The 25,812-nt window shown below is 46.3% G+C and overlaps 1 protein-coding gene across 1 annotated transcript; it reads right to left on the bottom strand.

The window, feature by feature from the left end:
- Positions 1–292: 292 nt before the first annotated feature.
- Positions 293–24,323, bottom strand: LOC149348290 (uncharacterized). The gene is made up of 7 exons (XM_089541718.1): positions 24,251–24,323; positions 17,849–18,019; positions 16,181–16,206; positions 13,392–13,557; positions 9,694–9,789; positions 6,979–7,077; positions 293–429 (listed from the first exon to the last, which is right to left on the bottom strand). The coding sequence occupies exons 1-7, from the start codon at positions 24,321–24,323 to the stop codon at positions 293–295; spliced, it is 768 nt and encodes a 255-aa protein (XP_089397844.1).
- Between the last annotated feature and the right edge of the window lie 1,489 nt (positions 24,324–25,812).

Below are 25,812 nucleotides of genomic sequence, written 5' to 3'. Positions count from 1 at the left end.
CTGCTTTCTGAAGACTTTGTAAATAGATAGCATTGATATATACCATACTTTCAGGGCATTAATATCATCTTATTATAAGGTAGCGCACCCATTCCATGCACTAGATGCCACCAAAGGGGAGGGTTCCTTGTCGCCGCATCTTTTCAATAGTTTTGCGCTCGTGCAGCATTTTTGTGACGCATACGTTGCAGAACGTAGCGTACAACACACGGTGGGCTGTAGTTCTGACGACAAGAAAAATTTTGCTGTTACACTTTTTTTTATTGTTGCGATCCTTTTGAAAACGGCCTTCTTATTGTTTCCAACAATCAGCGATCTTGCCCACGGTAATATTCGGCTGTACGCAGTACAGCTCGAACATGTATTCGCACGACCAGTGAAGGTTTTCCATGCGGCTGAGTGTAGTCCACAATGTACAATTTGTCTTCTCTGCAAAGGAGGGGAGGAAATGGTTATTTGGAGAGAAATGGGAGAGGCCTTTGCCCTGCAGTTGGCGTAGTCATGCTGCTGATGATGATGATGGTGTAAAGGAGAATGATGCACATCGCCAATCGCTGTAAGGTAGACTGCTGCCGTGCTTGAGTTAACTGTATTGCCTGTACTCAAGCGATGTGTGTATTGAACATACAAGTTCGTCTGGGACAGCTTCCGAGTGGGTTCTTCTCTTTTAAAAACTGAGGCTCATCTTGTAGCACGTTTGATGATAATGATGATGATGAATTTTTATGGGGTAAAGGCATCTGCGGCCAAAGAGCGCCTATTTCCCAAGCATTCCACCCGGAATAAGCCGAGCGCGAGGCCTGGGGAAGATTGTACCCGTTGTATCACCGGTGGGTACCCGGCGGCACAGGGGATCGAACCCCCGCACCTCCGGCCACTGAGGCGGATGGTCAAACCAATAGGCCCCCACTGCGGTTTTCTAGCAGATTTGGCTGCTTTCTCAAGGCTCACGGCCGTTTCATAGGACTTTGAAGGCTGCAAACGAAAGACCACAGGCATACGATGTAGACATGAATTCAGCGCATACGTACTTGACGAATGAGGGTGTGTGCCGATTTGGAAACCTACAGGCATCACGACAATGTTACAAAACGCCACTCGTGCCTGACTTGAAAGTGCCTGAGAGAAGAGCCAGGCTTGTTGGTACTGCCAGTGAAAGCAACCGGTGCCTTAAAATGTTTTTTTAGAGTTATTTCTGCTTTTATTGCTTTAAGTTCAACGCTAGGTAAACGTCTGCAATTTTTCTTTTATTGGTTCTGCGCTCGAGCATAATTTCTTTTATTTCATTTAAGTCAGGCCAGCGCATACAGTCGCATATTCGTTACGGTGTGCCCTGTTACAGTGATCACGTATTTGGAGGCACCTGACATATATCCTCCTTCCTCCACTGAAGCTTTTGCTCCGTAGTGGCTCCTTATTATATTTCTAATGAAGATGTGCATTGCAGAGTTTTTAGCTAGATATCATCCGACCTACTTCGATGTATGCAGTGAACAAACGATAAACATCCGGACCGGAAGTGACTTTGATAACAGTAAATTGTAACAGGAATATCTCTACAAGCAGACAATGTATAACTCACAACACTTAGCGACACTGTATGATTGAAAGTGTAGGGAGGAGGAGAGGTCATTCTAATATCCTGGTTAGTTTGTTTCGAAGGATAAGGATGTGAAAAATGAAAAGCAATAGACAAACAAGAAAAGTGGTCTTAGCAGAGTGCATGCGCTCCTACGTCAGCGCCCACAAGAATGAGAATAGTAAGATAAGAATATACGAGGTCTGTTAGAAAAGTATCCGACTTTTTTTTTTTGCGAACACCTGATGGATATGAAACAAGCGCGCTTGCATAAGCCGATCTTGAACCTTCGTGGACATACACGTATTTTTTCCCGCCTGCCGATAGCGTCAGTCGCTGGGACGCAGCGTTTGAGTGAGGCAGTGCTTAGTGCTCTCGTCGGTTTTTGATTGCAAGGAAAATGGCGGAGCGACAGGAGCAGCGCTACTGCTTCAAAGTTTGCCAGAAACTGTGCGACAGCCAAGTGGAAACCATTCGGAATATTCATACGGCCTTCGGTGACGATGCTATGAGCAGTACACAGATTAAGCAGTGGTACAATTGGTTTAAAGTCGGCCGCACATCAGTGGAGAACGAGCCACGCTCCGGTCGGCCATCAACATGCCGAAATGACCAGGCCATATCCGAAGTGAACGCTGTGGTGATGCGGGACCGTCGTGTGACTATCCGAGAAATTGCGGAAGAGGTGGACATCAGCAATTTTGCTGCACATTCCATTGTCACCGAAGATTTGGCCATGGAGTGAGTTGCGGTGAAATTCGTGCCGAAGCTGATCACGGTGGAGAGAAAGCAGCTTCGTGTTGAAGTCTCCCAGGAAATTCTGAATTCCACAAACAGTGACCCCGACTTCATCAACACCATAATCACTGGTGACGAGTCTTGTGTGTACGGGTACGTCCCGGAAACTAAATCCCAGTCATCACAGTGGAAGCATTCCACCACAGCAAGACCAAAGAAGGCCTGCCAAGTGCGCAGCAATGTCAAAGTGAGGCTGATTGCTTTCTTTGACTCTCTCTGGGCGGCACACCACGAGTACGCACCCCACAGGGTCAAACAATGACCAGAGAGTACTACAGGGATGTCCTCCGTCGCCTACGTGGTGCTGTGCGGCGCAAGAGACCGGAGTTGAGGTCGCCAGGAAATTGGCGCATCCATCACGACAATGCTCCTGCACATTCCTCGCACTTGATTGAGACTTTTTTGGCGAAAAACCAGACTCTTGTAGTTCAACCTACTCCTTACTCTCCTGATATGACCCCCTGCGACTTCTGGCAGTTTCCCAAAATCAAGAGGCCATTGAAAGGAGTGCGATTTCAGACAAGAGAGGAAATTATGGCTGCAACGACCGCTGAGCTAAACTCCATTCCGAAAGGCGCCTTTTCGGAATACTTCCAACAATGCCAGAACCGATGAGAGAAGTGTGTGGAATCCCAATGAGACTACCTTGCAGGTGATTAGGTTTCCAACGCTCCAGTTGTGCCAGTTTTTTTTCTTCGGCCAAAGGTCGGATACTTTTCTAACAGACCTCGTAAAAGATAAAGCGCGGAAAACGCTCACTAATTGCATGCACAAGAGGCGACAACGCATTTCTATTGAAGCAAACGCAGCGTTTCACGGACTTTTTTGTTCTTTTTTGTACTAATTTGGGTACTATCTGGGAGAGCCTAACTCTCTGCATTAAATTCGTACGTGTGCAAAACCGGCGACTGTCCGCAGAAGCGATTCTGGAAGTATACTAGAATTAGGTGTCCATGTGAATTTTTCATTTCCATTCGCCGCTGCACATCCATGAGCTTCATTCTTCTTCTTCTTCTTCACCTCTTTATAATGGCACATACCCACGTGGGGGGATTCATTCCTGTCTTTCATCTTCACCCTCTTCTTTCCTACCCTATGCTCCGTGTACCAGAAAAGGCTGCACTCTGACCTAACTTACTACGCTCGCATCTTCTTATCCTCTCGTTTGGAACACAACACCACATGTCGTGTTACCGTTGTGAAATGTGTCAATTTATCTTTGAGTTGCTTTTTTTGTTATTCTTTGGCTCATGCACGCGAAAAAAAACCATTAAAATGGCAAGTTTTTCTTCTAGCTCCCTTTTCTCAAAACAAGGGGAACAGAAACGTACGTAAGCTCCTAGCCAAACAGAATAGAGATATCGAGGAGCACGCGCTGAACTTAACCAGACAAAACTGGGGTAGTATCTGCGAGCAGATGGACCGCAGAATCAGCAAAGCCAACGCGTGGAAAATGCTCAGACATCTCTTAGACCCGGACAAGACAAAGTATGAGGCACGACAACAACTACAGAAACTCATATATAAATACGAAGGCACTAGCGATCAACTAATCTCTGAAGTGAGGGACAGGTACTTGAGGTGCACACCACCCACACCCCTCCCCGAGTACAAGGGCGCAGAGAATCCTCTTCTCGATGGGCGCATCACCATCGGAGAGGTTAGGGCGGAGTTGAACATACTCAGAACTAAAACTGCGGCAGGTCCAGACAGAATCAGCAATCGCATGCTGAGGAATTTGGATGATGCATCAATTAGAAACCTAAAAGCGTACATGCAGAAATGTTGGGATAAGGGCCGAATCCCACCTTCGTGGGAAGAGGCCAACCTAGTCCTTATTCCAAAACCAGGTAAGAAACTAAGTCTCGAAAACCTGAGGCCCATTTCGCTTACCTCATGTGTAGGTAAGCTAATGGAGCACGTTATTCAAACGAGGCTAAACAGATTCCTAGAAGAACAAAAGCTTTACCCCGACACGATGATCGGATTCAGGACACATCTTTCTGCATGCGATGTTATGCTTCAACTTAAAGAACAAGTGCTAGACAACGAAACAGCTGATACCAGAGTAATAGTCGGCCTTGACGTGGCCAAAGCTTTTGGCAACGTTGACCACGCAGCCATACTAGAACGCTTAGAAACTCTGAATGTAGGGGGAAAGGTATACAACTACGTGAAGGACTTTCTTTCAAACAGAACAGTTACTATCAGCCTAGGAGGGAAGGAAGAGAAAGGCATAAGGCTGGGCAACAAAGGTACTCCCGAAGGCTCGGTCCTATCACCAACACTCTTCAACATTGCAATGATTGGCTTACCACATAAATTGGCGTGTATAGGAGGGCTCAACCACACAATATACGCGGACGACCTCACCCTCTGGGTTACCAGAGGCAGTGACGCGCACATCGAAGGTACCCTCCAAAGAGCGATCGAGGAAATTGAGTCGTACCTAAAACAAGTAGGACTCAAATGTTCTGCCGAGAAATCGGAAGCGCTCTTCCTCGGCCCACAAAAGAGACAAAGAAAGCCCCATGAACATGGGATAACGCTAACGGTAAACGGGGACAAAATACCCTCAGTGGAGATGATTAGAGTACTGGGTCTTAGGATACAGGCAAACGGTAAGAACACCGAAACGATACGAAAACTCGAATCGAGTGTAAGCCAGACGTGTAGGCTACTCAAAAGAATAGCAAATAAACACGCGGGAATGAAGGAGATGAACCTCTTAAGACTAGTTCAATCATTTGTAATCAGCAGAATCACATACGTGGCACCATACCTACGGCTAGCCAAAGCAGAAAAAAACAAGATTGAAATCCTAATTAGGAAAGGCGTCAAAACCGCTCTGGGCCTCCCCCCGTACACATCCATCCAGAAAATTCTGAACATAGGGATTTCGAACACACTAGACGAGCTCATTGAGGCTACCAGAGTAGCGCAACAACAACGACTCCTACGCAGCCATTCGGGGCTAAAAATACTAGAAAAGCTAGGCTTCGAACATCGAGCGCGGCTCAAACACACGGAGAATATCCCAACAGACATAAGGAACAAAATCAGAATCCCACCACTCCCAAGGAATATGGATCCGGTACACCATGAGGGTAGGCGAAAGGACAGAGCGAAAGCTCTGCAGAAAAAATTAGCCAAAACACAGGACGTGGTTTACACGGACGCGACGGAATATGAAGGCAGAACGGGTTTCGTAGCCCTAGCGGCCAGGGAGGGCGGAGACCGAGTCTCGTGCTGCAGCACCCAACAGAGAGATGCAACAGCGGCTGAGGAGGTAGCCATTGCGCTGGCTTTAACTCAATGGAATGTCAGGGTGATTATAACAGATTCCAAATCGGCTATCCGCAACTACAACGCAGGCAGGGTATCTGTCGAAGCAGTCAAAATTCTGAATGCCGGCCCGACACCGGCAGAACTAATTAACCTTGTTTGGACTCCTGCCCACGAGGGCCTCCGGGGAAACGAGACAGCGCACGCATTGGCCCGAGGACTCACACACCGGGACACCAATGCGGTCTCGTCGAGCAGAGAGCCCCTTCAGACGAGCGAGGAGCTGAACACGTACCAAGATATTTTAAGCCATTACAGATTAGGAAGACAGACATTACCTGGAGCATGCAAGGGCCTCAGCAAAAAGGAAGAGGTCATATGGAGAAAGTTACAGGCGGGAGTTTTTCCGAACCCACTCGCACTAAGCAGATGGCATCCGGCGATCCAAGACCCCACCCCCACCCGAGAGGCATGGGAGACTGCCCTCCTCAACTGCTCCACACTGGAGTCCCAAAGGGCTCTGGTCAAGCGGGCGCGAGACGGGGCCTCGTCATGCGGTGTCCCGGACTAAGGATACCGACCATGCAGCAGGGTTATTTATTTTTTTTAACCCTCAAGCTCTCTTGATTAAAGTTTTTCACCACCACCACCACCAAGACCCCAGGTGTAAACATTGTAATGAAATAGCAGACATGATCCACATGGTGTGGACATGCCCTAGCCACAACGAACCAGACAGGAATATAGAGTCCTGGGAGGCTTTAATGGCCAGCCAGAAAGAAGAAGAGCAAAAAGAAGTCATCCGTCTGGCCCTGGACACCGCTGAATCCCAAGGGATCCCAGCCTGCTGAAAGGGGAGGAAGATGACGGCGGTCAAGACTCGTCTTTTTCGCCCTCTGATTCCTTGACGGGTGCCAATAAAGTTATTTCATCATCATCATTAAAATGGCACCAAGAAAGAGTGGTCATTATTCGGCGAGTTAAGACGGCAGGGTTACGCTGATAATCAGTGATCTAATCGTAGTCAGGCTGTCTTTCTTGCGATCTTTCAGTATATTGTCGACGGCGCGCACAACGATGATGAAATAACTTTATTGGCACCCGTCAAGGAATCAGAGGGCGAAAAAGACGAGTCTTGACCGCCGTCATCTTCCTCCCCTTTCAGCAGGCTGGGATCCCTTGGGATTCAGCGGTGTCCAGGGCCAGACGGATGACTTCTTTTTGCTCTTCTTCTTTCTGGCTGGCCATTAAAGAGCATTTAAAATTATTCAAAATAATACATTAACACGCGGTAAAGGATCGATGGAGTAACTTACCTTCTGGTCCAGGATATTTATCGCCGATTAGAATACAGTTATCGCTAGCGTACAGGATGGAGTATTTTGGCTTATAATCTGGTGGCCGCTTCCCACCACCTGTAAAAAGTTGCGTTATTATTCCGGAAACCTTCGAAGACCTCCGCTACGGCATCTCTATCTTCCTGTCTTTCACTTCCTCCGTCATCCCTTCTTTTACGGCGTGGTTCGGATGTCCACCGAGATATGATGTGAGACGAATACTAATAAGGGAATAATTACTCAATGACACTGGCCCACTCATTGACATCCACCCAAGCGCAGCCATGCGGCTACAAAGGAAAGCTATACAGCTTTCTCAGGAACATTGTAGTTAATAAAAAAATTCATCTTGGTCCAGGTTCGTAACCGGGACCACCGCTTCACCGGAGAAGTCGCTCTACCAATTAGCTAACTGGCACGGCCAACATCTGTTAGGGCGATAGCAAATTGATCAATAACTCGAAGTGGGAACTGTGTTGGTCAAATTTTTAATGGAATCCTCCAAGGTGGAGTAGATTTGTCGACATATACTGCGGAAATTCCTTTCCTGAAAAAAAAAAGAAAACCTCCCCCCTCCTCCCCTCCCCTTTCCTTTCATACTGCACCACAGTGATCAATATATTCGTATGTGCTACCTCGAGACGCTTTCAGGATTGAGGTACTTAAATATTCATGTCTTCTGAGGCCCAAATAATTGGAGAAAAGTGAGTAAAAATAGTAAAACGCACCACAAACAGAATTAGCACAGCAGGACTGCAATGTATATTCCCTAACACCCTTTTTAAACAGGTCGGCACATGTAATGGAGGGGAAAGAGGCGGTCAGGTGGATGCTGTCTTTGGCCGTCCGGAAAGAGTCAATGACCCTTTGACGGTGACCCCTCTCCAGTTGCGCATTCCTATGCTCTCACTATGCCCTCTCTCTTACTGGGTAGACATCGTCCGGTTAGTGATTGCTCTGCTCTCGCCACATCCCAGTATTTCTATAGCAAGCAGCTTCCGGACATTTTACTTGATAGCCACGATTCCGTTGCGCGTTGCTATATCAGGGTAGGGAAACAAATGTTTCTCTCTCTCTCCTACACTCTGCTACACTCTCACGGTAACCCCGTTCGTCCTTCCAAGGTACTTTCCAGGAGATTCCCTCGACAACCTCCCACCGGATGCGCCTTACGCTCTCCCCGTGTCCTCCTCCTTCAGTAGTAATCGCCCTCTGAATGGTTACCATGGCAACAAACCCACCGGTTAAGCCGGCTACTGCTTTGATCAAGAACCTTCTTCCTAGACATTTCATCCAAGAAAACCAAGGTGGGGAAATCTTGTACCGATTTTAAGACTTGCGTTCACCCGCCGGCACTGAGGATCAAACCCAACCGCTCCAGAATGCGGGGCGGTTCCGCAAGGCCAACGCTTCGGTTAAGAATTTCAGAGCAACATGCAGATAAATGTTATTATAGAGTGGTTATTTGACGTTTTTAAACATACCCTACTTCGATTTGCGTGGTTGTTGAGCCAACCGTTCCATGAGCGCCTCTCATCGGGTGACACGTTTCGACGTCGCCGACGTAGACGAACCGTGTTGCATCCCTCCGCTCGCACCACACCCTCCCTACTAATTCCAGTGTAATCGCAACTGCGTATCGTTCGTATTGCTTGTCGTAAAAAAAAAGTTGGCAGAGGCTTAGCTTGGTTAAGCGAGGTAAGTTGCGAAAGCAGTAGTCCTGGCTGCGCCTGGTTAGCCTGGTGGTGTGTCTTGGTAGTGCTCTTAGTAAAGCTTATTTATTTAAGTTTTGCCCATTTGTTTTACATGGCATTATGCTCGCCACACGAGAGCCCCCGCGTGCTGGGAGTTTTATGCGTGCTTCGATCGCCAAAACGAGCGGCTGACGCTAACGGATGATTGTCTAGAAGCTCCGAGCTACGCGGTAAAAGCAGGCGGCCGAGGTAGCGGATAACCGCTGAATGGATGGATGGATGGATAGGAGCGCCCCCTTTAAAACGGGGTGGTGGCAATTGCCACCATGCTCAGCTTTTCTTTCGTTATTTTTATTTTTTTCCTATTTTTTCTTTATTTTTATTTTTGCTTTGTTTATTTTATTTTTTAATTCGCGGCAGCTGCGGCGTGGATCCGCTGGGACAGCAGCGACGAGCTGAGTTGAGCCCCAGTTTTCTCTCCGTCTGGCGTGACGTCACAACAGAGGTCAAGCTAAAGGTTAAACGTGGATCCGCCGGGACGACGCTGAAGGCTCGAAACCTAGCGCAGTATTGCTTTCGCTATAAAACTCTTCATCCATCCTTCGTGTCATAAGAATTCAACGCATATCGTTGAAGTATCGATCAACTCCTTTCTAGTGGCATGCGTTTCGTCGGTCTGCCCAAATGTTCGGAGTACTGGCTCAGCGAACCTTCTTTACGCTTTACGTACCCAAGCAGCACAAGTAATCGGCCCAATAATGCAAATGCATTGTTTCACTCGGGGCCTTTGTAGTACCAGCTTTTGCGAATACGCTTCCAATGTTGGGCCGATTAATTGTGCTGCTTCGGTAGTGTTTTCCGGCATATGTCATGGTCTGCCGTTACGAAGGACGAGGGCAGAAAATGAGGCCACCGTATCCAACCAGTGAACTCACGGCTGCATTTTCGTTTGCCATCGGCGCATAGAAAATCATTTCTACAAGAAGTAGAATATACTTACCTTCAGCCTTTACGTCAAGGTATGCTTTATCTCTCTTCTTCGAGTAACTCAGTTTGATCTCAAGATTGTACGATCTGCAAGGTAATTTTACACGCACTGTACGCCTGTCAAGCATGTTCCTGCCAGCAGAATATCTAGTTGCAAATTTCTAAATTGACACGATGAGCCTCATTATGAATAATTCCTTTCATTTTCATCTTATTTGGATGTACCGTCAGTAAGGATGTATGCAGTTGGACGTGGAAAGGACCAGTATATCGCACAGCTACGAATAACCAGTTCGGAGCCATAACCACTGAGAAGCCACGGCAGCGAACGTTTTGTTTTTATGTGAAGGATCATGCCAGGACACGCAGAAGATAAGGGAAATATACTTTTAAATATTTCAATAAAGACAATACTTGTCTTGCTAACGCCAATCCGATTAAATGTATGCATCAGTGAATGTCGATTACAACATTGCATGAAGTGCAGCACGGAATCGAGGGAACAGGATGCCAAACTTGCAATGCATGGTGGAAAGCATGGTGGAAAGCAGAATGGTGGAAAGCAGCATGGTGGAAAGTGCGAGAGAGTTTCGACGGCGGAGACGCGGCCGCTGGTTAAGAGCGTTTAATCATACCGGAAGGAAGTGAACTATGCGAGCCAATTTTCCCATCTTCTGACACTATGACAGAAATGTATCACCGTATGACACGTCCGCTTATCGAGCAGGGTGCACTCAGCAATCTGCGAGAACCTGCTTTGCTAAACTGGGAAGACAATCAGGCACTCAGGCTTTTGCGTATGTTACGTTCGTAATTTACCCGTAGGCTTTGCTGACTGGGTTGAAAACGTATTATGCTAAGTACACGCACACAAAAGTCTCTGAAGGGTGCAGTAATAAATATAACGTTTTGGAGGAAATCAACCGGATGAAGGGCCCAGCAAGAATGAACTTGAGAGGACACTTTAACTACCCCTTAAGTGATGATGCGCCAAATTTAGTCGGTCCCTTCAGTGGGCTTTGTTCCTCTTTGTGTGTTATGTTGCGGACATGGACATTGTTCTTTCTTTAATCATCACATAATGCTTAAAATACCCAAAAGAGCACAATGCGGTAGCGTTAGTAATCTTTCTATATCACCTAGTTGATGCCTATATGCCCATATATAACGAACACGCCATTCTCGACTTTCATAGAACGCGGGGAGTTCTCGTAGCACTTTTGGCGCAGTGGTGGCGTGGTTAAGCGATGCGCCACTGTCCAGGCAAAATGGCTGTCTCAAACAAAGTCACCCTTGGGGCCTGTGAGACCAGGCTGCTCTTAGCGAGCAACCTCTCACGATGAAGCATTAGTTACCCATTAGTTAGATAGATACCAACAATTAGAAGGAGAGGAAGGAACTTTCTCACTTTTAATGGCGGAGTGTATTGAACGGCTACCTTTTCCTCTACTCTTTGCACGCAAAGCTTGTTCGGTTTCCTTCATGTCGTGTGAGTCCCTGAGCGTCACTTACGGGGGTTTACCGTTGCATTGTGGGAGTCTGGTATAAACTCAAGCGCTTTTTTCTTTCCACCGCCTCACGTCGGCTCGTTCTGAGAGGTGATAGACACCGCCCGCACACTTCTTCGAGAAAGAGGTTTGCGTTCGTCGTGAGCAGCCAATGGAGAGCGCCTACCTGAAAGCTTTGTCTTAAGGTAAACAGGATTTCACAGTAACAGACGATGTTTTCATACCCGTCCGACTCGCGGTACGCAGGTTTATAGCGGCTCCATACAGGTTTAGGCGGGTCCATGGTTTAGCGCTCACTTTGAGAGACCGGTGCTATTTGGAGTATGAACAGTTAAAACAGGCACGCTTTGACGCTCATAACGGCGCTCATAACAGCCCCACCAATTAAGCATAAGGGTTATGTTTAATCCTTGTATACAATGTGCTTTCTATCGAAAGTAGAGGCGCTTGAAGGTAATTTTTTTTCATAAAGAAGTCTTAGTTTAAATGTATAGTGCTAACCAAATACAGTTTTTCTCCTTGCTGATTGAGTTTAGAGCCTATGCGCCCAGCGAATATGCTTGCTATGCTGAAGCGACGGGTGAGTAAAATGTGCTGTGGTAGTTCTTGCGAAGGTCTCAAAGTGGGAGCTGAGCAGTTGGAGACAGAGGAGCACCATGCAATGAACGCAATTCCTTAGGGCTATATTGGGGCCCTGTTGGAATGGTTTCCTCATATGATTAATGATTTTTAAGGCTTATCTCACCGTATGTCAGGAGTTTTAAATAATGAGCCCTCGTTTTTGCCATGCACTTCTCTCTTGTCTTCATACCAACTGAGAAAGGGTTTTATGTAAATAGAATGGGGCCTCCATTCCTACTGCGTACCTGGTTGACTTCGTTCCCTGGAAAAAAAAATACGCATTTATAGTTAGCACTGCGTATCTGTCAAGGACTGAAGCAATCTTTAAAAACAAATATTGCCATACTGGCAGTCACCTATGTGGCAGAAATGTGGAGGCTAACAAAAAGGGTTGAGCTTAAGCTAAACACAACGCAGCGAGCTATGGAAATAAAATGATAATTATAACGTTAACAAACAGGGAGAGGACAGAGAGGGTGAGGTGACATCTTCGTCGAATTCAAGAGGAAGAAGTGGGCTTGGGCAGGGCATGTAATGCGAAGGCAAGTTCATCGCTGGTCCTTAAGGGTAACGAAGTGAATTCCAAGAGAAGGCAAGCGTAGCAGAGGGTGGCAGAAAGTTAGGTGGGCGGATGAATTAAGAAATTTGCGGGAATACGGTGGCTTCAACTGGCAAATGACAGTGTTAATTGGAGAGACATGAGAGAGAGAGTCTTTTGTCCTGCAGTAGTTGTAGTCAGGCTGCTAGGGATGATGATTCCCAAAAATCTTTGTACTGTTTGTTTACGCTCAGAGCCGAAGGCTTCATCGTTTTCTTGAGGTGCAGTATTGGACCAAATTAATCTGGAATGATATCAGCAACGCGCAACTGCTTCCACTTTGTTCCATATTGCTGTAGTTGCGTTGTCTCCTTATCTTGATCGTTCCTTGGCAGCTTTAAACTCAGTGCGGCGATGATCGGTGGGCATTCTGTTCGGCAACGGCCGAGCACGCTTTCTGCTACGCCTCCGCCATGACAGTCAGTTTTTTGTAGGCTCAGGTCTGCCAAACAAACAGTTCATTTAGAAGCCCTCTTCCTGAACCCTGGGCTGGCGTCATCACTAAGCGACAATATATACCTTCTTTTTTTCCTTCAGGATTGGACGCAGTAAAAGCCATCTAGAAACTATAAAATGTCTCCTGAAGATGTCGCTGGTCTATGGTTGAAGTCATTGATGGCGTTTCTAGGAACTGAGGAAGGCTCTTCAAGAGGTGATTTGGCCGTTGTTCTCATACCCCTAGGCGTTCTCAGTTATGAAGAACGAAAATGCCGCGAACATGCAAGCCTATCAGGAAGATTACCCGGCAACGCATAATTGGCTACCATCGTCATGCACTAAAGAGTGCTAAGACGCTGCAGGCTTTGCAGTCTGCCTGAGTTCCTTTTGACGCCCCGTGAATAACTGCAGAAATTTCACTTTAGCTGTGTTGAATGCAGCCCGAAAAACTTTTCAAAAACTGTATTATGTTTTCAACTTTCGTTATAGTAGAGGAGATTTTCAAGTTTTGTTTTGGGAGAGTGGTCTAGAGAGCTGGGGGAAAACCTGAGATGGTACTCACCTGATGTGACACTAAGAACTGCACACTTCGGTAGTAGGTATTGCCACTTTCACGTTTATACTTAGACTTGAAGCAGCTGAACGGATAACGTTTGGTGGTCATATAGCCCGACATAAATTTTTGGTAAATGTCATCCGTGCTTCTAAACCACTGCAAGGAAAGCGCAATAATTCTTAATTTCAGAACGAAATACTGCTTTGGCAATAGGAGACGGATTCACAAATGCAGACCACGATAGGAAGTGGGCTTATGAAATGCTTTCACGATGACTTACCACTCTTTCTTGAATGAGCGCCTTCGTTAACCCGGAAATCCCTGACGGGCGTATGGTTTACAGGGTCTGTTCTGAAAGCAGTAGGACTGGTTTTTTCCGGGGTGAACGGACGGACGAGAGGCGGTCTGCGCGTGCAGGATCTTGAAAGGGGATATTCGGAATGCTGGGGAAAATTGCCAGTCGGCTCTCGGCCGTTGAAGAGAGCAGGTCGCTTGTACTGTTAACCACTGTCGAAACGTCTCGCCACCCAGAACAGAATCGTGGAGCGTTTACTGGATCAGCGATACGCGATCAAATTTTCCATAAATCGTCGTAAAATGGGTAAAGAGACTAGCGACATGATTAAGGAGGCCTACGGTGACGCTGCCATGGGTAGATAGGTGTTTTTTGAGTGGCACAAGCTGTTCCGAGAAGGTAAGGAAAGAGTTGAAGATGGCGACCGCTCGACCGAAGAAAATGTGTAGCGAGTGAAACATTTACTGAACAGTGATCGTAGGATGAGTACCAGAATGATTGTTGATGACTTGCACATTCCTCAAACCCAAGGTTTTGAGATCGTGACAGAAAACTTAGCCATGAGGAAAGTGCGCGCGAAGTTCGTGCCGGGAGTGTTGTCAGAGGAGTAAAAGGCAAACTGGAAAGCGATCTGCCAGGATCTCCTTCATCATGTGAATGAGGACCCTGATTTTTTGCCCAGCACAAGGCGGCAACGCTGCCTCAGCCCCCCTAAAGCCCCGACTTGGCCCCGCCAGACGTTTTTCTATTCCCGAGAATAAAATCGACGCTCAAGGGATCGGTTGAGGCGGTTCAACATGCCGTGACGAGGGAGCTAAACAGCCTTCCGGTCCAGGCGTCCTTGGAGGCGTACGAAAACTGGAAAACTCATTGGTAGCAGCGTGTAGGTGCGGAAGGGTGTTACTTTAAAAAATTGTAATCATTTCTGCTATTCTCATGAATAACTTTTATTCAAAAAATAGGTCCTTCTACTTTCAGAACAGACCCCGTATAGTATGTAAACACGAATCCGTCATCCAGACGTCGCAGTAAACAGCAAGTGGCAGCTACCAAAAATATTGAGTGCGAGAACACAGTGGTTTGGTGTGGTCTATGCGGGTTTAACGTCCCAAAGTGACTCGGGCTATGAGGGACGTCGTAGTGAAGGGCTCCGGGAATTTCAACCACCTTGGGTTCTTTAACGTGCACTGACATCGCACAATACACGGGCTCCTAGAATTTAGCCTCCATCGAAATTCAACCGCCGCGGCCGGGATTGAACCCGCGTCTTTCGGGTCAGCAGCCGAGCGCCATAACCACTAAGCCACCGCGGCGGCCCAGAACACAGTGGGAATAGTGCAAAATAACCACATATGTTTCAAAAAGTACAACTCAGACTTTTTCCTGAAGGTTGACAAGGAGGATGATTGTTCTAGAAGATCAAGTATGTCAGGGCAGCAGTTCAGAAGGTTAGGGATTTGCCAGTTAATGAACTGTATTCCATACCCGTTCCTTACTCAAGGTTTTAGGAAATTTACATTTGTGAAAACGTAGTGAGGATCTGGGTTAAGAAATGCAATATAGAATCGCTGTAGAATCAGTTCTGAGTTGTCCAAATATAAATTCGGATAGTCGTTGTCTGTAGAGGACAGTAATACTTAATATCTGACTTATTTTAAAGTATGCTGAAACTGAATCATATCTGGACAAATTTTAAATGAAACGAAAACCTTTTTTTTTTTGTAAAATGTAAATTCTTTCCATGCTTGTTTTTGTACCTGCTCCCCATACCAACAGGCAGTGCTGTACACGAGATTGGACCGCGGAAAAATATAGTTGCTTTCTCAAGTGCATTGGTGGAGGGAGTGTTCGGCGCTCTCGCACATGAACAGTCTCAATAAAATCGAGACGAGCATTTTCAGCGCTATTCCCCAGAAAAGAAGGAACAAAAACGTCATATTTTTTTTACGAAATAAAGTCAGCCAATCATGTTGCCTGCATAACTTTACGGTTCTTGGATGCCCCAATAAGTAAACTTCAGTTCGTAACGACAGCTAGCGGTTATATTTGTTCTATTTTGTGTACATGAAATTATCTTTTAATCGAACTGTTTTCTTGTCTTTGATTTCAATATATCGGGGTTAGACTGCAACGGGCCAAATTGAAACAACGCGAAATCAACAACATATATTTGATAAAAAGTACAATTCTTCGTCAGGACTCGAAGAGAAAGCTGGCCGAACAAAAACAAATTTTCCCGAGTATTTTACCGCGAATTTGCGTATTTGCAAATCACACATCTGCAGAGTTTGAATAGCAATCGCTCAAATATTGTTTTGACGAGGTAATTGTTAGGCGCATGAAAAATGAAAAAAAAAGAGAAATTATGCGTTAAAACGCCGAAAACCCAGCCAAGTTTACTGAATGTAGGCTTGAGTTTAGAAAAGTGACGAGGAAATTCTTAGGAGAACAACTTCTGCAAAATGCGGAGAATGCAGTGCTTACCTGTTCTGGTCTCAGCTGCCTCGGATCTTTATGTGTATTTGGTAGCAGCATCAGTGATTGAAAAAAGGCGAATAAAAGAAACAGATAAACATTTTGTGCTCAGCTTTTTAATCAATTTACTCTCATATCTACCTTGTTTGTCCATAAGTAAACAGCGCTTCAGCATTGAATGACATAACATGATACTGTCTTGCGACTACGGGTGTCTTATTTTCACTTGTCTATGTTAAAGTCAAAGGTTGCCTCTATATTTGATATATGGTACAGAGAAGCTAATGTTTTTTTTTGAGTTAGAGTAACTTTAACAGGTCGATTGAAAGAGGGAGGCTTTAAAACTGAAGATTTCTCATCTGATTGGTTGGAAAATATTTTAGGATTAACGAATCCGCAATGTGAAAGCGCGTAGAGTGACTCCTGTCGCCCATCTGGGTTATTCCCGAGATAAACTTCCATTTTTGCACTGGCTATTGCAGCTATCGGTGCCTAAACCTTTTGCGGTTCCGCCGGATGACGCCGAAATTTACTGCTCGGGTCATCCCTGCTTCACGAAATCGTAGACTTCTTCTCTAGTGCATTTTGCTGCGTCATTTCAGTTATTGTGTAACCCAGACCCGAAACGTCGCACACTCAAGTGCGCTTGTATTTGTAAAAAATTACGGGATTGCACTTAAGTCTGCTTAAGAGCTGGAAGGCCGAAGCCATTCCCTGTCCTCTCTTTCTGCCTCCAACTTTTTTTTGCATTTTTTTATTTTGTTGTTATTTATGTTTTTTCTATTATATATATATATATATATATATATATATATATATATATATATATATATATATTTATTGCTTTTTGTCGTTAAAATTTGTTTGTTAATGCCTTGTTATTACCTTTTTCTTTTTTAAATTGTGCCCTTTATTTGAGTCCTTTTTTGCAAAGAAAGGACTGTTTAGCCAGTATAGCCAATGTATGGATTGTTATGTAGCTAGTGTTGGATTAGCTATGGATCTGTCTCGTTGCACGAACACCACTGATGAGCGAAGAAATGATTTCTCATTAATATCCTGCATAAAAACAAAAACAGCCAGCAAGCAAACGGCGCCGAGGCTTACAGCAAGCAAACGGGGCGATCAGCTTTTCGTAAAGCAGCCCGTATCTCTCGCGATAAAACGGAACCACGGTACGAGCGGTGCCACTGAGCAGCCACTTTCTTGCGTGCCGCATCCTAATAGCCAATATTCTTATCTAGCGCAGTTTCAAACGCCTGAATGCACCTCGTAGTCTACGCCAGTAAAACATGAAATTACCGAAGACACTTTGACGAAAGCCTAGTGGTCAACCCATTGCATCACTGGGCCGCTTCGGAGCCATGCGTCTCACTCATTCGACTGCAACGAAACGTCTGGCGATGGAGCGGCGGTGCAGCTGCCACCGCCGACGCGCGCGCGCTCGTTCTACCGCTACTGTGTGACGTCACTCTTGCTACGCACAGTGCGTCACCCACGGGCGCACCGATTGCTAAGGAGGGGAGGAGGTTGCGCCGCTGCGCGGTGGAGCGGCCACAATTGGAACGATTCCAGCGCAGGACGGACGCGACCGCGAGCATGAGCCATTAAAGGCTTTCGCCTTAAAACAACGTTTCACGTATAGCCTTAAAGGCACTCATGTTTTCTTATACTCACAGCATTCTCTCTCCTTCACGCACTGGAAGTCCCATCGCCGATAGAAGCCGACTTTGCAGTGGCACCTACAATGTCCAGGCTTGCACCGTATAAATGGCACTCCAGGACACGTATCTTCGCCGAGCTGCCACGTGCCACACTTCGCTTTCTCTTGATTGGGGTACCAGCACTCTGGTTTGTGAGGACAAAGAAGAACGGGAAGGTGAAGCCTACGTACGCGATAAACGGGTGGGAATGATACTGAGAAAAACAGCGTGAGGGGCGTAGTGTCGAACAGATACGGTTAGAACACATTTTCTTTGAAGATCTAAGGACAAACTGTAGCTGGAATCATAGAAGGTTGATTTATGGGGTTTAACGTCCCAAAGCGACCCAGACTATGAGAGACGCGGTAGTAAAGGCCTCTGGAAATTTCGACCACCTGGGGTTTCCTAACGTGCTCCGACATCGCACAGTACAACGGGCCTCTACAATTTAGCCTGCATCTAAATTCGACCGCTGCGGCCGGGATCGAACCCGCATCTTTCGGGTCAGCAGCCGAGGGCCGTAAACCTTTAGCCACCGCAGCGTTTGGAATCATAGAAAGATTTAATTGACAAATGCATTAAAAGCATTTCTCGTAAGACTTTAATCCACTTCTTGTCATGAAAGCTGTTGTCATACGCTACAGTTTTGGACAAAATTATATTTGAGCCAGAAACCTTTTATGGCCGTGGTTTTTTCTTATAATATAAGATTTCACTATAACAGTTGATATACCCACTGATCACTCAACGGCACTCTTACATTTTTTTTTCTTTCTACGTTGTTGCTATCGTCAAAGGAGTTCCTCATTGGTTTTCTATGGTAGATTTAATTGTTCGATGCGAACGATGGAAGCACTTTAAAAGAAAGATTTTGCTACATATCAGAAAATTGCACCATTAATTTGCGAATTTTCTTAAGAGATCTTAGGACAAACTATAGCTGGAATCATAGGATGATTTAACTGAAATATACATTAAAGGCCTTTCTTGCCAGATTTCCATCCAGTTGTGTTATGCAGTCTGCATTTTTACTCAGCTCCTCTGGATAAGAATATATGTATAAGTCAAGATTTAACCCTCGATTATCGTGCAGTGCGTCTTTGTGGCTTCCCTGTTTGGTGTGCATTGTCGACCCTAAAAAGAGAGCGCAAACAAATGGCTTGTGGTCATTAGCATGGAGTTGAGGTGATAAAATGCGCAGTCCGTCTGATCGGCGGCCGTCTGGTTGTCACCGGACTACTGCAGTTGCGGGGAGGGGGGGGGGGGGTGCAGTCGAAGAATACGACAGAGGCGGTCGCAAAATACGACATAAATTTCTGTCGCCCACTCGTTACGACAGATTTTTCTGTAGTATCGCGATGCTGTCTGTTCTTGTTGCGACAGAACTTGCCCTGTCGTCGCGACAGGTGAATGCTTTATTACTACAGAGAATCCAGTTGTTACTACAAGAATTTCTGTTGTCAGGTACTAAAATAATATAGGAAAATCTGTTGTGACAGCAGAAAACTTTCTGTTGTGTTTTTCGCTTTTCATGTGGCTAGTCACGTGACCACAGCTGGCTGACGGTCGGTGCAGGGGCGGAGCACCACGTGGTTAGTCACGTGACAGACAACCCCCCCCCCCCCCCACTCCTCCGCTTCAACGTCTAATGTGGCCTCCCTGTGACCTTGTCTCCTTGTAGGCCAGTAAAGCTTTCGCTTTGGAGAAGGAATTTGTGCGCCTGTCGTTGTGCTCGGTAGCCCTCAGTTTCCTTTGGGGTGAGGGCACGGGTCTCATGCGTGAAGGCGCGCTGGCTTGGTTGCCGTGCTTCTCCGGAGCAATGGCTGGCGCCTGGTGCTGGTGGACACGGTCGACACCGAAACTTGCGCCAGAGATAGAGGCACTGGCCCATTATTTGCTCAAGTGCTTCGGGGTCTGAGGAGCACTACGGTTCGTTTCAAAGAGCGGTGGAGGCAAAAAGCTCACTGTGTTGCCAGCCGGTTAATGTTTGAAGATCGGTGGCAAGGCTATAACTTCGCCCGTAGAACATAGAGAAACATACTTAAGTATGTTTCTCTATGTGTAGAACACGCAGATGTGGGTACTCTCTATAGGGTCAGCGCCTCCTCAATTTTTGGAGTGCCAGCCACATTTCACATTTCACTTCACATATGGGATCATTTCAGATGTGTGAATTCATTGTTGCCGCAACGCGGCGCTGGCCAAGTGGAGATACTAGGGTGCCGTGATGTAGCCTTGATGTAGGGTTTTGACATCTCCGCCGTTTTAGATCACGGGGGCAGTTAGCCACATCAAAATATATTTGCAGAAATCAACCACTTCGCGTCAAGGACACAAGCAAGCACTCAATATATAGCTCCAAATGTCCATACCTCATTTCAGGTATAATTTTAAAATTTCCTTCCGCTGCACAGGTGACAGATTTTAAATTTTGCATATCGGGAAAGCAGGCAGCACTGCACTTCATCCGCCATGGAGAGACTTATGAATGCTTGGAAGATGAGGTTTCGTATTCTGCTTTGAAGGCAGTGATCAACAGCTCATTGTAAATAACACAATCACTACAAACACAGGCACAAGTGTGGAACAGAGCACTTACGCACGCACGCACACGCACGCACGCACACGCACGCACGCACGCACACGCACGCACGCACGCACGCACGCAAACACACACACACACACACAGCCGCCGTGGTGGCTGAGCGGTTATGGTGCTCGGCTGCTGGCCCAAAAGACGCGGGTTCGATCCCGGCCGCGGCGGCTAGAATTTCTTTGGAGGAGAAATTCTAGAGGCCCGTGTACTGTGCGATGTCAGTGCACGTTAAAGAACCCCAGGTGGTCGAAATTTCCGGAGCCCTCCACTACGGCGTCTCTCATAGCCTTAGTCGCTTTGGGACGTTAAACCACATAAATCAAATCAAATCAAACACACACACGCACACACACACGCACACACACACACACGCACACGCACACGCACACGCACGCACGCACGCACGCACGCACGCACACACAGAGCACTCACGTGTCAACCAATGCGCGGGAATCTGTTGCCTTGCATTCGCTATCCGTGTATATAAAAACCTGTCTCTCTTCCGGAAAGGCTGACCGATGGATCGCTAACAGTTGCGAGTAAGCGCGGTGTTCTCGCCTTGTGTCTGTGTCTGTAGCGCTTGTTTTATTCACAATGAATGCTTACAATCTAGCTCGGTTATCTGCATTGATCAAGCGCTAACTGACGAAATCAAAGAGAGAATAACTGGGGCTCAGCATGTGCCGAGCGAACGTGGACGAGTGATCTATTCTCGCACTCGACCTGAAGGGCGCGAGCGATGATATTTTGCACTCATCCATCATGGAAGGCATAAAAGAGTTGAATTGCAGTAGCCGCATCTTCAACTACGTTAAGGATTTTTTTACAGACCTCACAGCCACGATCGGTTTCTGCGAAAAAGAACAAGCCACGATACAAATGTCAAACAAAAGGGCTCCCCAAGAATCGATAGTCTTGCCGCTTTTACGATCCCACCGGCGGCAGTGGTTGTTTTTTCTTCTGCTTTTCTAATCAATTAGCTTTAAGCGATGACATGTTCAGTAATATTCTAAATTGATCAACACCACAAAATAAATAAATTAATTTAAAAAAAAATCCCCTGTGCCCCTTGGTTTCTGTGGCTGTTGGCTTCTTTCATATTTATAACGAGCCCCTCATTCCCCTTCCCTTGTTTGCTTAATTGCTTAGCGAGGGCCTCGGTTCTGGCAGCCTTGATTCCATAGGAAGCATAAGAGGGTTCTCACGCAGCTTCCACCCTCTCCGTTCGATGACGTTCCACGTCACTACCTGCGGTTACTCAGGACGTTCTACGTCCGCCGCTTATGAAAGTGGGTGGCGCTGATGAACACTCTCAAGGTTAGGTTACTTGTAAACATAAATACCCCCGAAAGCAGAATATTTGACAGCCGTCGCCGTAGCTCAGAGGTAGAGCACCGGACGCGTAATTCGGAGGTCGTGGTTTCGGATCCCACCGGCGGCAGTGGTTGTTTTTTCTTCTGCTTTTCTAATCAATTAGCTTTAAGCGATGACATGTTCAGTAATATTCTAAATTGATCAACACCACAAAATAAATAAATTAATTTAAAAAAAAATCCCCTGTGCCCCTTGGTTTCTGTGGCTGTTGGCTTCTTTCATAGCCTTGATGGGTTTAGCGAAGAGACTCGACCAAATCCCGGTTGTCCGGCACTTGTCATACGTGGATGATATGACGATCTGAGTCAGCCAGGGATCGCTAGGCGAAAAGAGAGAAGCATTTCAGCATGCGGCTTCATGTGTGCAGGAGTACGCGACGAACGCGGGCTCGAAGGACGCTCGCGAAAAGTCACGGCTCCTTAGGGTTCAGGGACTGTGATGCAAGGATGACACGCGCATAAAGTTGCTGCTTGATGATCACGAAGTGCAAGAGGTGGATAAGATGAGGGTGTTAGGCATGTGGCTGCAAAGCAATAAAAAAGCAATCCATAGCATCGAAATCATAAGAAACCAGGGAGCACAAACATCCACAATGGTCAGAAGTATCAAGAATGATAATAGAGGGATGAGAGAAGAGGACACTACGCGACTCGTAGAACATCTGATATCTCGTGTAACCTACAGCCTCCCGCGAGCTAAGAAAAACGGAGGTATACAGCGTGGACGCCCTCATACAGGAATGGTTTAAGGTAGCGTTAGACCTAGCAGACTGCACAAACAGAGCGAAATAAGTAAAGTCCGGGCTACATAATACCTATTCCGAACATAGATATACCCTCGTGTGCAAGCGAAACACCAGACTCCGAACGATCACCACTGGCAGGCAGATCCTGTACAGGATGGGCATGCCAGCTGATCTAGACTATATAGAGTTCAAGGGCAGCATCCCATACCCAGTGCGCAAGAAGATCCATGTCAGACCCTTGCCCAAGAGAATGCACCCCTAAGAAGACGCAGCACGCAGAAAAAAGACCGCGCTGAATGCTGTCAGAAACGACTTATTGTACACTGACTCATCCCCGTACCAGAGGAAGGAATCGGTGGACTTGGTGGCAGACCACGTACACCGTCATCTAGTAAGCGCCTACACCGCCACAGAAAAACCCTCAGCAGCTGAGCTGGCCCCAATAGATCTAGCTATCGCACACAGCTGAGGGGCCAATAAAAGCCTCAAGATAATTACGAGAGAGAGAGAGAGGGAAAGTATTTTTATGAAAGGAAAGATGGAGAGGAATACGTTCAGAATTCTGACAAAAGTAGCAGATCAAAATTCAACCCAGGCATACATTTAATGGATGCCGAGGCTTTAAGGATTATCTGGAAACCAGGAAGCAAATATGCTAGCTCGAACTTACGCCATCCGCGCAACTCCTATGCTGCCCTCGACACCAGGAGCTGAGTCCTTCAATAGATTTTCAAGGAGTCTGCCAGGAGTCACGTACTTCGCTGATCGCCTAGAACATTATCCTACGCTTAGGTGCTGTTATGTTAATCCACGCAGGGACCTAGAAAAAAAATTCCAAGACTGGCAAAAAAAATGAATTGGTGGTTTATCCAAATGAACTCTGTTATAGCCGCATGTATCCGGCTAGGTACAGGAAATATTTAGGGTATGGTCCATTCTTCCGACGGGTAGGAAAATCTTTCTTCTAGGCATTTTGATCACTCGCATCGAGCAGTTCTGATTTCCACAGGAAACCAATGGAGAACGGTTATGACGATGAAAAAAACGTTGATAGCAAAAAATGCAAACCTCCCAAAGGAAGATCAGGGGTTATGTTTATAGTTATAGTGAAATCTTACAATTCATAAAAAAATTGCCGTCATACATTCAAACACTTTCTTCTCGTTGAATAAGGCTTTTATGCAGAACTGCTGGGTGCGGTAATAGTGAAAAAACTCTGAGTAGTTCTGTGACCAATTGCTTCTGTTGGAAAATGACGTCTCCCGATCGGTCAGTGGGTGTCCCCACCCTACCAAAAAAACGCTGCATCGAGGCTCCATGGGAGAGACTGGAGGGGTTCTAGGATCACTTAATTATGCTGATCTCTGAAGTTGCGTGCGTTCGATCGCGGCTGCTGCAGTTATTCTATCTTCTGTCGCGGGGCGCTTCATGGCGACTACTCTCCCCGAACCAGGCGCAAGGGCTAGCTGATGGGAGAACGCAGGAAAGGAGGACAGGAGCGGGCCTTGATAGATCGCCAGGATGCGTTGTTGGGTAAGTTGGTTCATATTGCAATAGATCGGGTCAGCTGGCATTTGCAAATACTCAGGAGGCGCAGGTGGTCTGACCGAGAGGGAAAAAAAAAAATGAGCGGCCTGTAGAAGATTTAAACGAAAGCTTACCTTGACAGAAGAGTTTAGGTGCCCCAACCAATGTGCACAAGGTTGTTACAAGTGCGACCTGCAGCACGCGCATTGTTCTGGTAGCTTGATTGTCCAGTAGTGCAAGAGGTTTTCTCCTGTCGTGTAAAAGGAATACAAAGATATTTTATTCACTTGAAGCGCTGAAAGCTGTCAATGTATATTACGTATCTGCATTATTAAATGCAATTATCTTAAATGCATTATTTTGCTGTCATTTTGTGTTTTTTTGTTTCTTTTCCGCTTCCGCCCACGTGAAAAAAATAACGTAAAAGCGAAAGCCTTCGAGACCGACAAAGCCATTTCTCAGCACAAAATTTAGGCACAATTAATCACGACTTCATAATGAATAAGGTTCATCCGAAGATCGGCTCAGAGATTGTATAACTCAACAATTGGTTATGGTGCATTTTCACGCTGTTGGTAGTGGTAGCAGTGCATCAGCACGGCATGGGCTCGATCACAAGCGGCCCAAAGCACGCGTGAAGAAAAGAATTGTAGAGGTGCGTAAAATTACCTAAAATAGCAACACAACCACAAAGAAAGAAGCTAACGTAGACGCCAGGGGGCGACTCTCCTCCCAAAGCCTAAATTGACGCTGAATAAAAATCTTATAATGTTGAGGAAGCAGTCGTTTTTCATTTGTAATCAGTGATTCCCCTATTATATAGTAACTATTTCTATTATATTTGACTAGATGGCTGGATTCATTCCACGTTTTGTGAGCCGCCGCCGGCCCGCACCCTGCGCCCTCAAGGTAACGAGTTGACGGACATAACGTCACGCCTGCCCCCAAAAGCCCCGTAGACAAACTGGCCAGTACTTCCCATTTGAGGAGTCCTTGTCTTGCGCCCGGCTCTCGAGCAATGCGGAATGTGAAATTAATCAAACTCTTTATTCCCTTCTAATCGAGGCCTACTGACTGCCCTCACAAAACTTTTTTTAGACAGTCTATAGACTGTATAGTGGAATTGAGTGGGTGAGTTGGTTTTTCATCTTGACAGTGAAAGCGCTCAAAAAGACAAGGACGACAGAAAAGGAAAGACATACAAAGCGCTTACTTTCAACTGATTTTATTTCATGCGAAAAACAACTTTATACTCATGGTAATCACCTGCGCATGCTTAGAAGAACATTACCAACGAGTGATAGCTGGCACGTTCCTTCACACAATCGGCATGCCCGATGTAAGATAGGACATCTCTTTTTCCGACAACAAAACTAATGGAACGCTTACGCAATCATCGCCCGCTCGTGCTATCTCAAGAGCCTCCACAATCTCTCTCGTTATTGGACATCTACTTTTAAAAAGTACCTTACAACTGTGAAAAACGGGACGGTAGCCTTCCTTGCTTTTCCATTTGCACTTCAGAAAATAGATACTCAAGTGCCCACCTCTTTTGTTTTCCACGTTGTAATTATCCTCCCCTAATCTCTCATTTATGCATATTCCCGTCTGTCCTATATAATATTTGAGCCGCCGCGGTGGCTCAGTGGTAATGGTGCTCGGCAGCTGTCCCGAACGACGTGGGTTCGATCCCGGC

The sequence above is a fragment of the Amblyomma mixtum genome, chromosome 4, assembly GCF_055824585.1.
Source record: "Amblyomma mixtum isolate Tamu chromosome 4, ASM5582458v1, whole genome shotgun sequence".
Taxonomy (NCBI): Eukaryota; Metazoa; Arthropoda; class Arachnida; order Ixodida; family Ixodidae; genus Amblyomma; species Amblyomma mixtum.
This window is presented reverse-complemented; position numbering and strand designations above follow the sequence as displayed.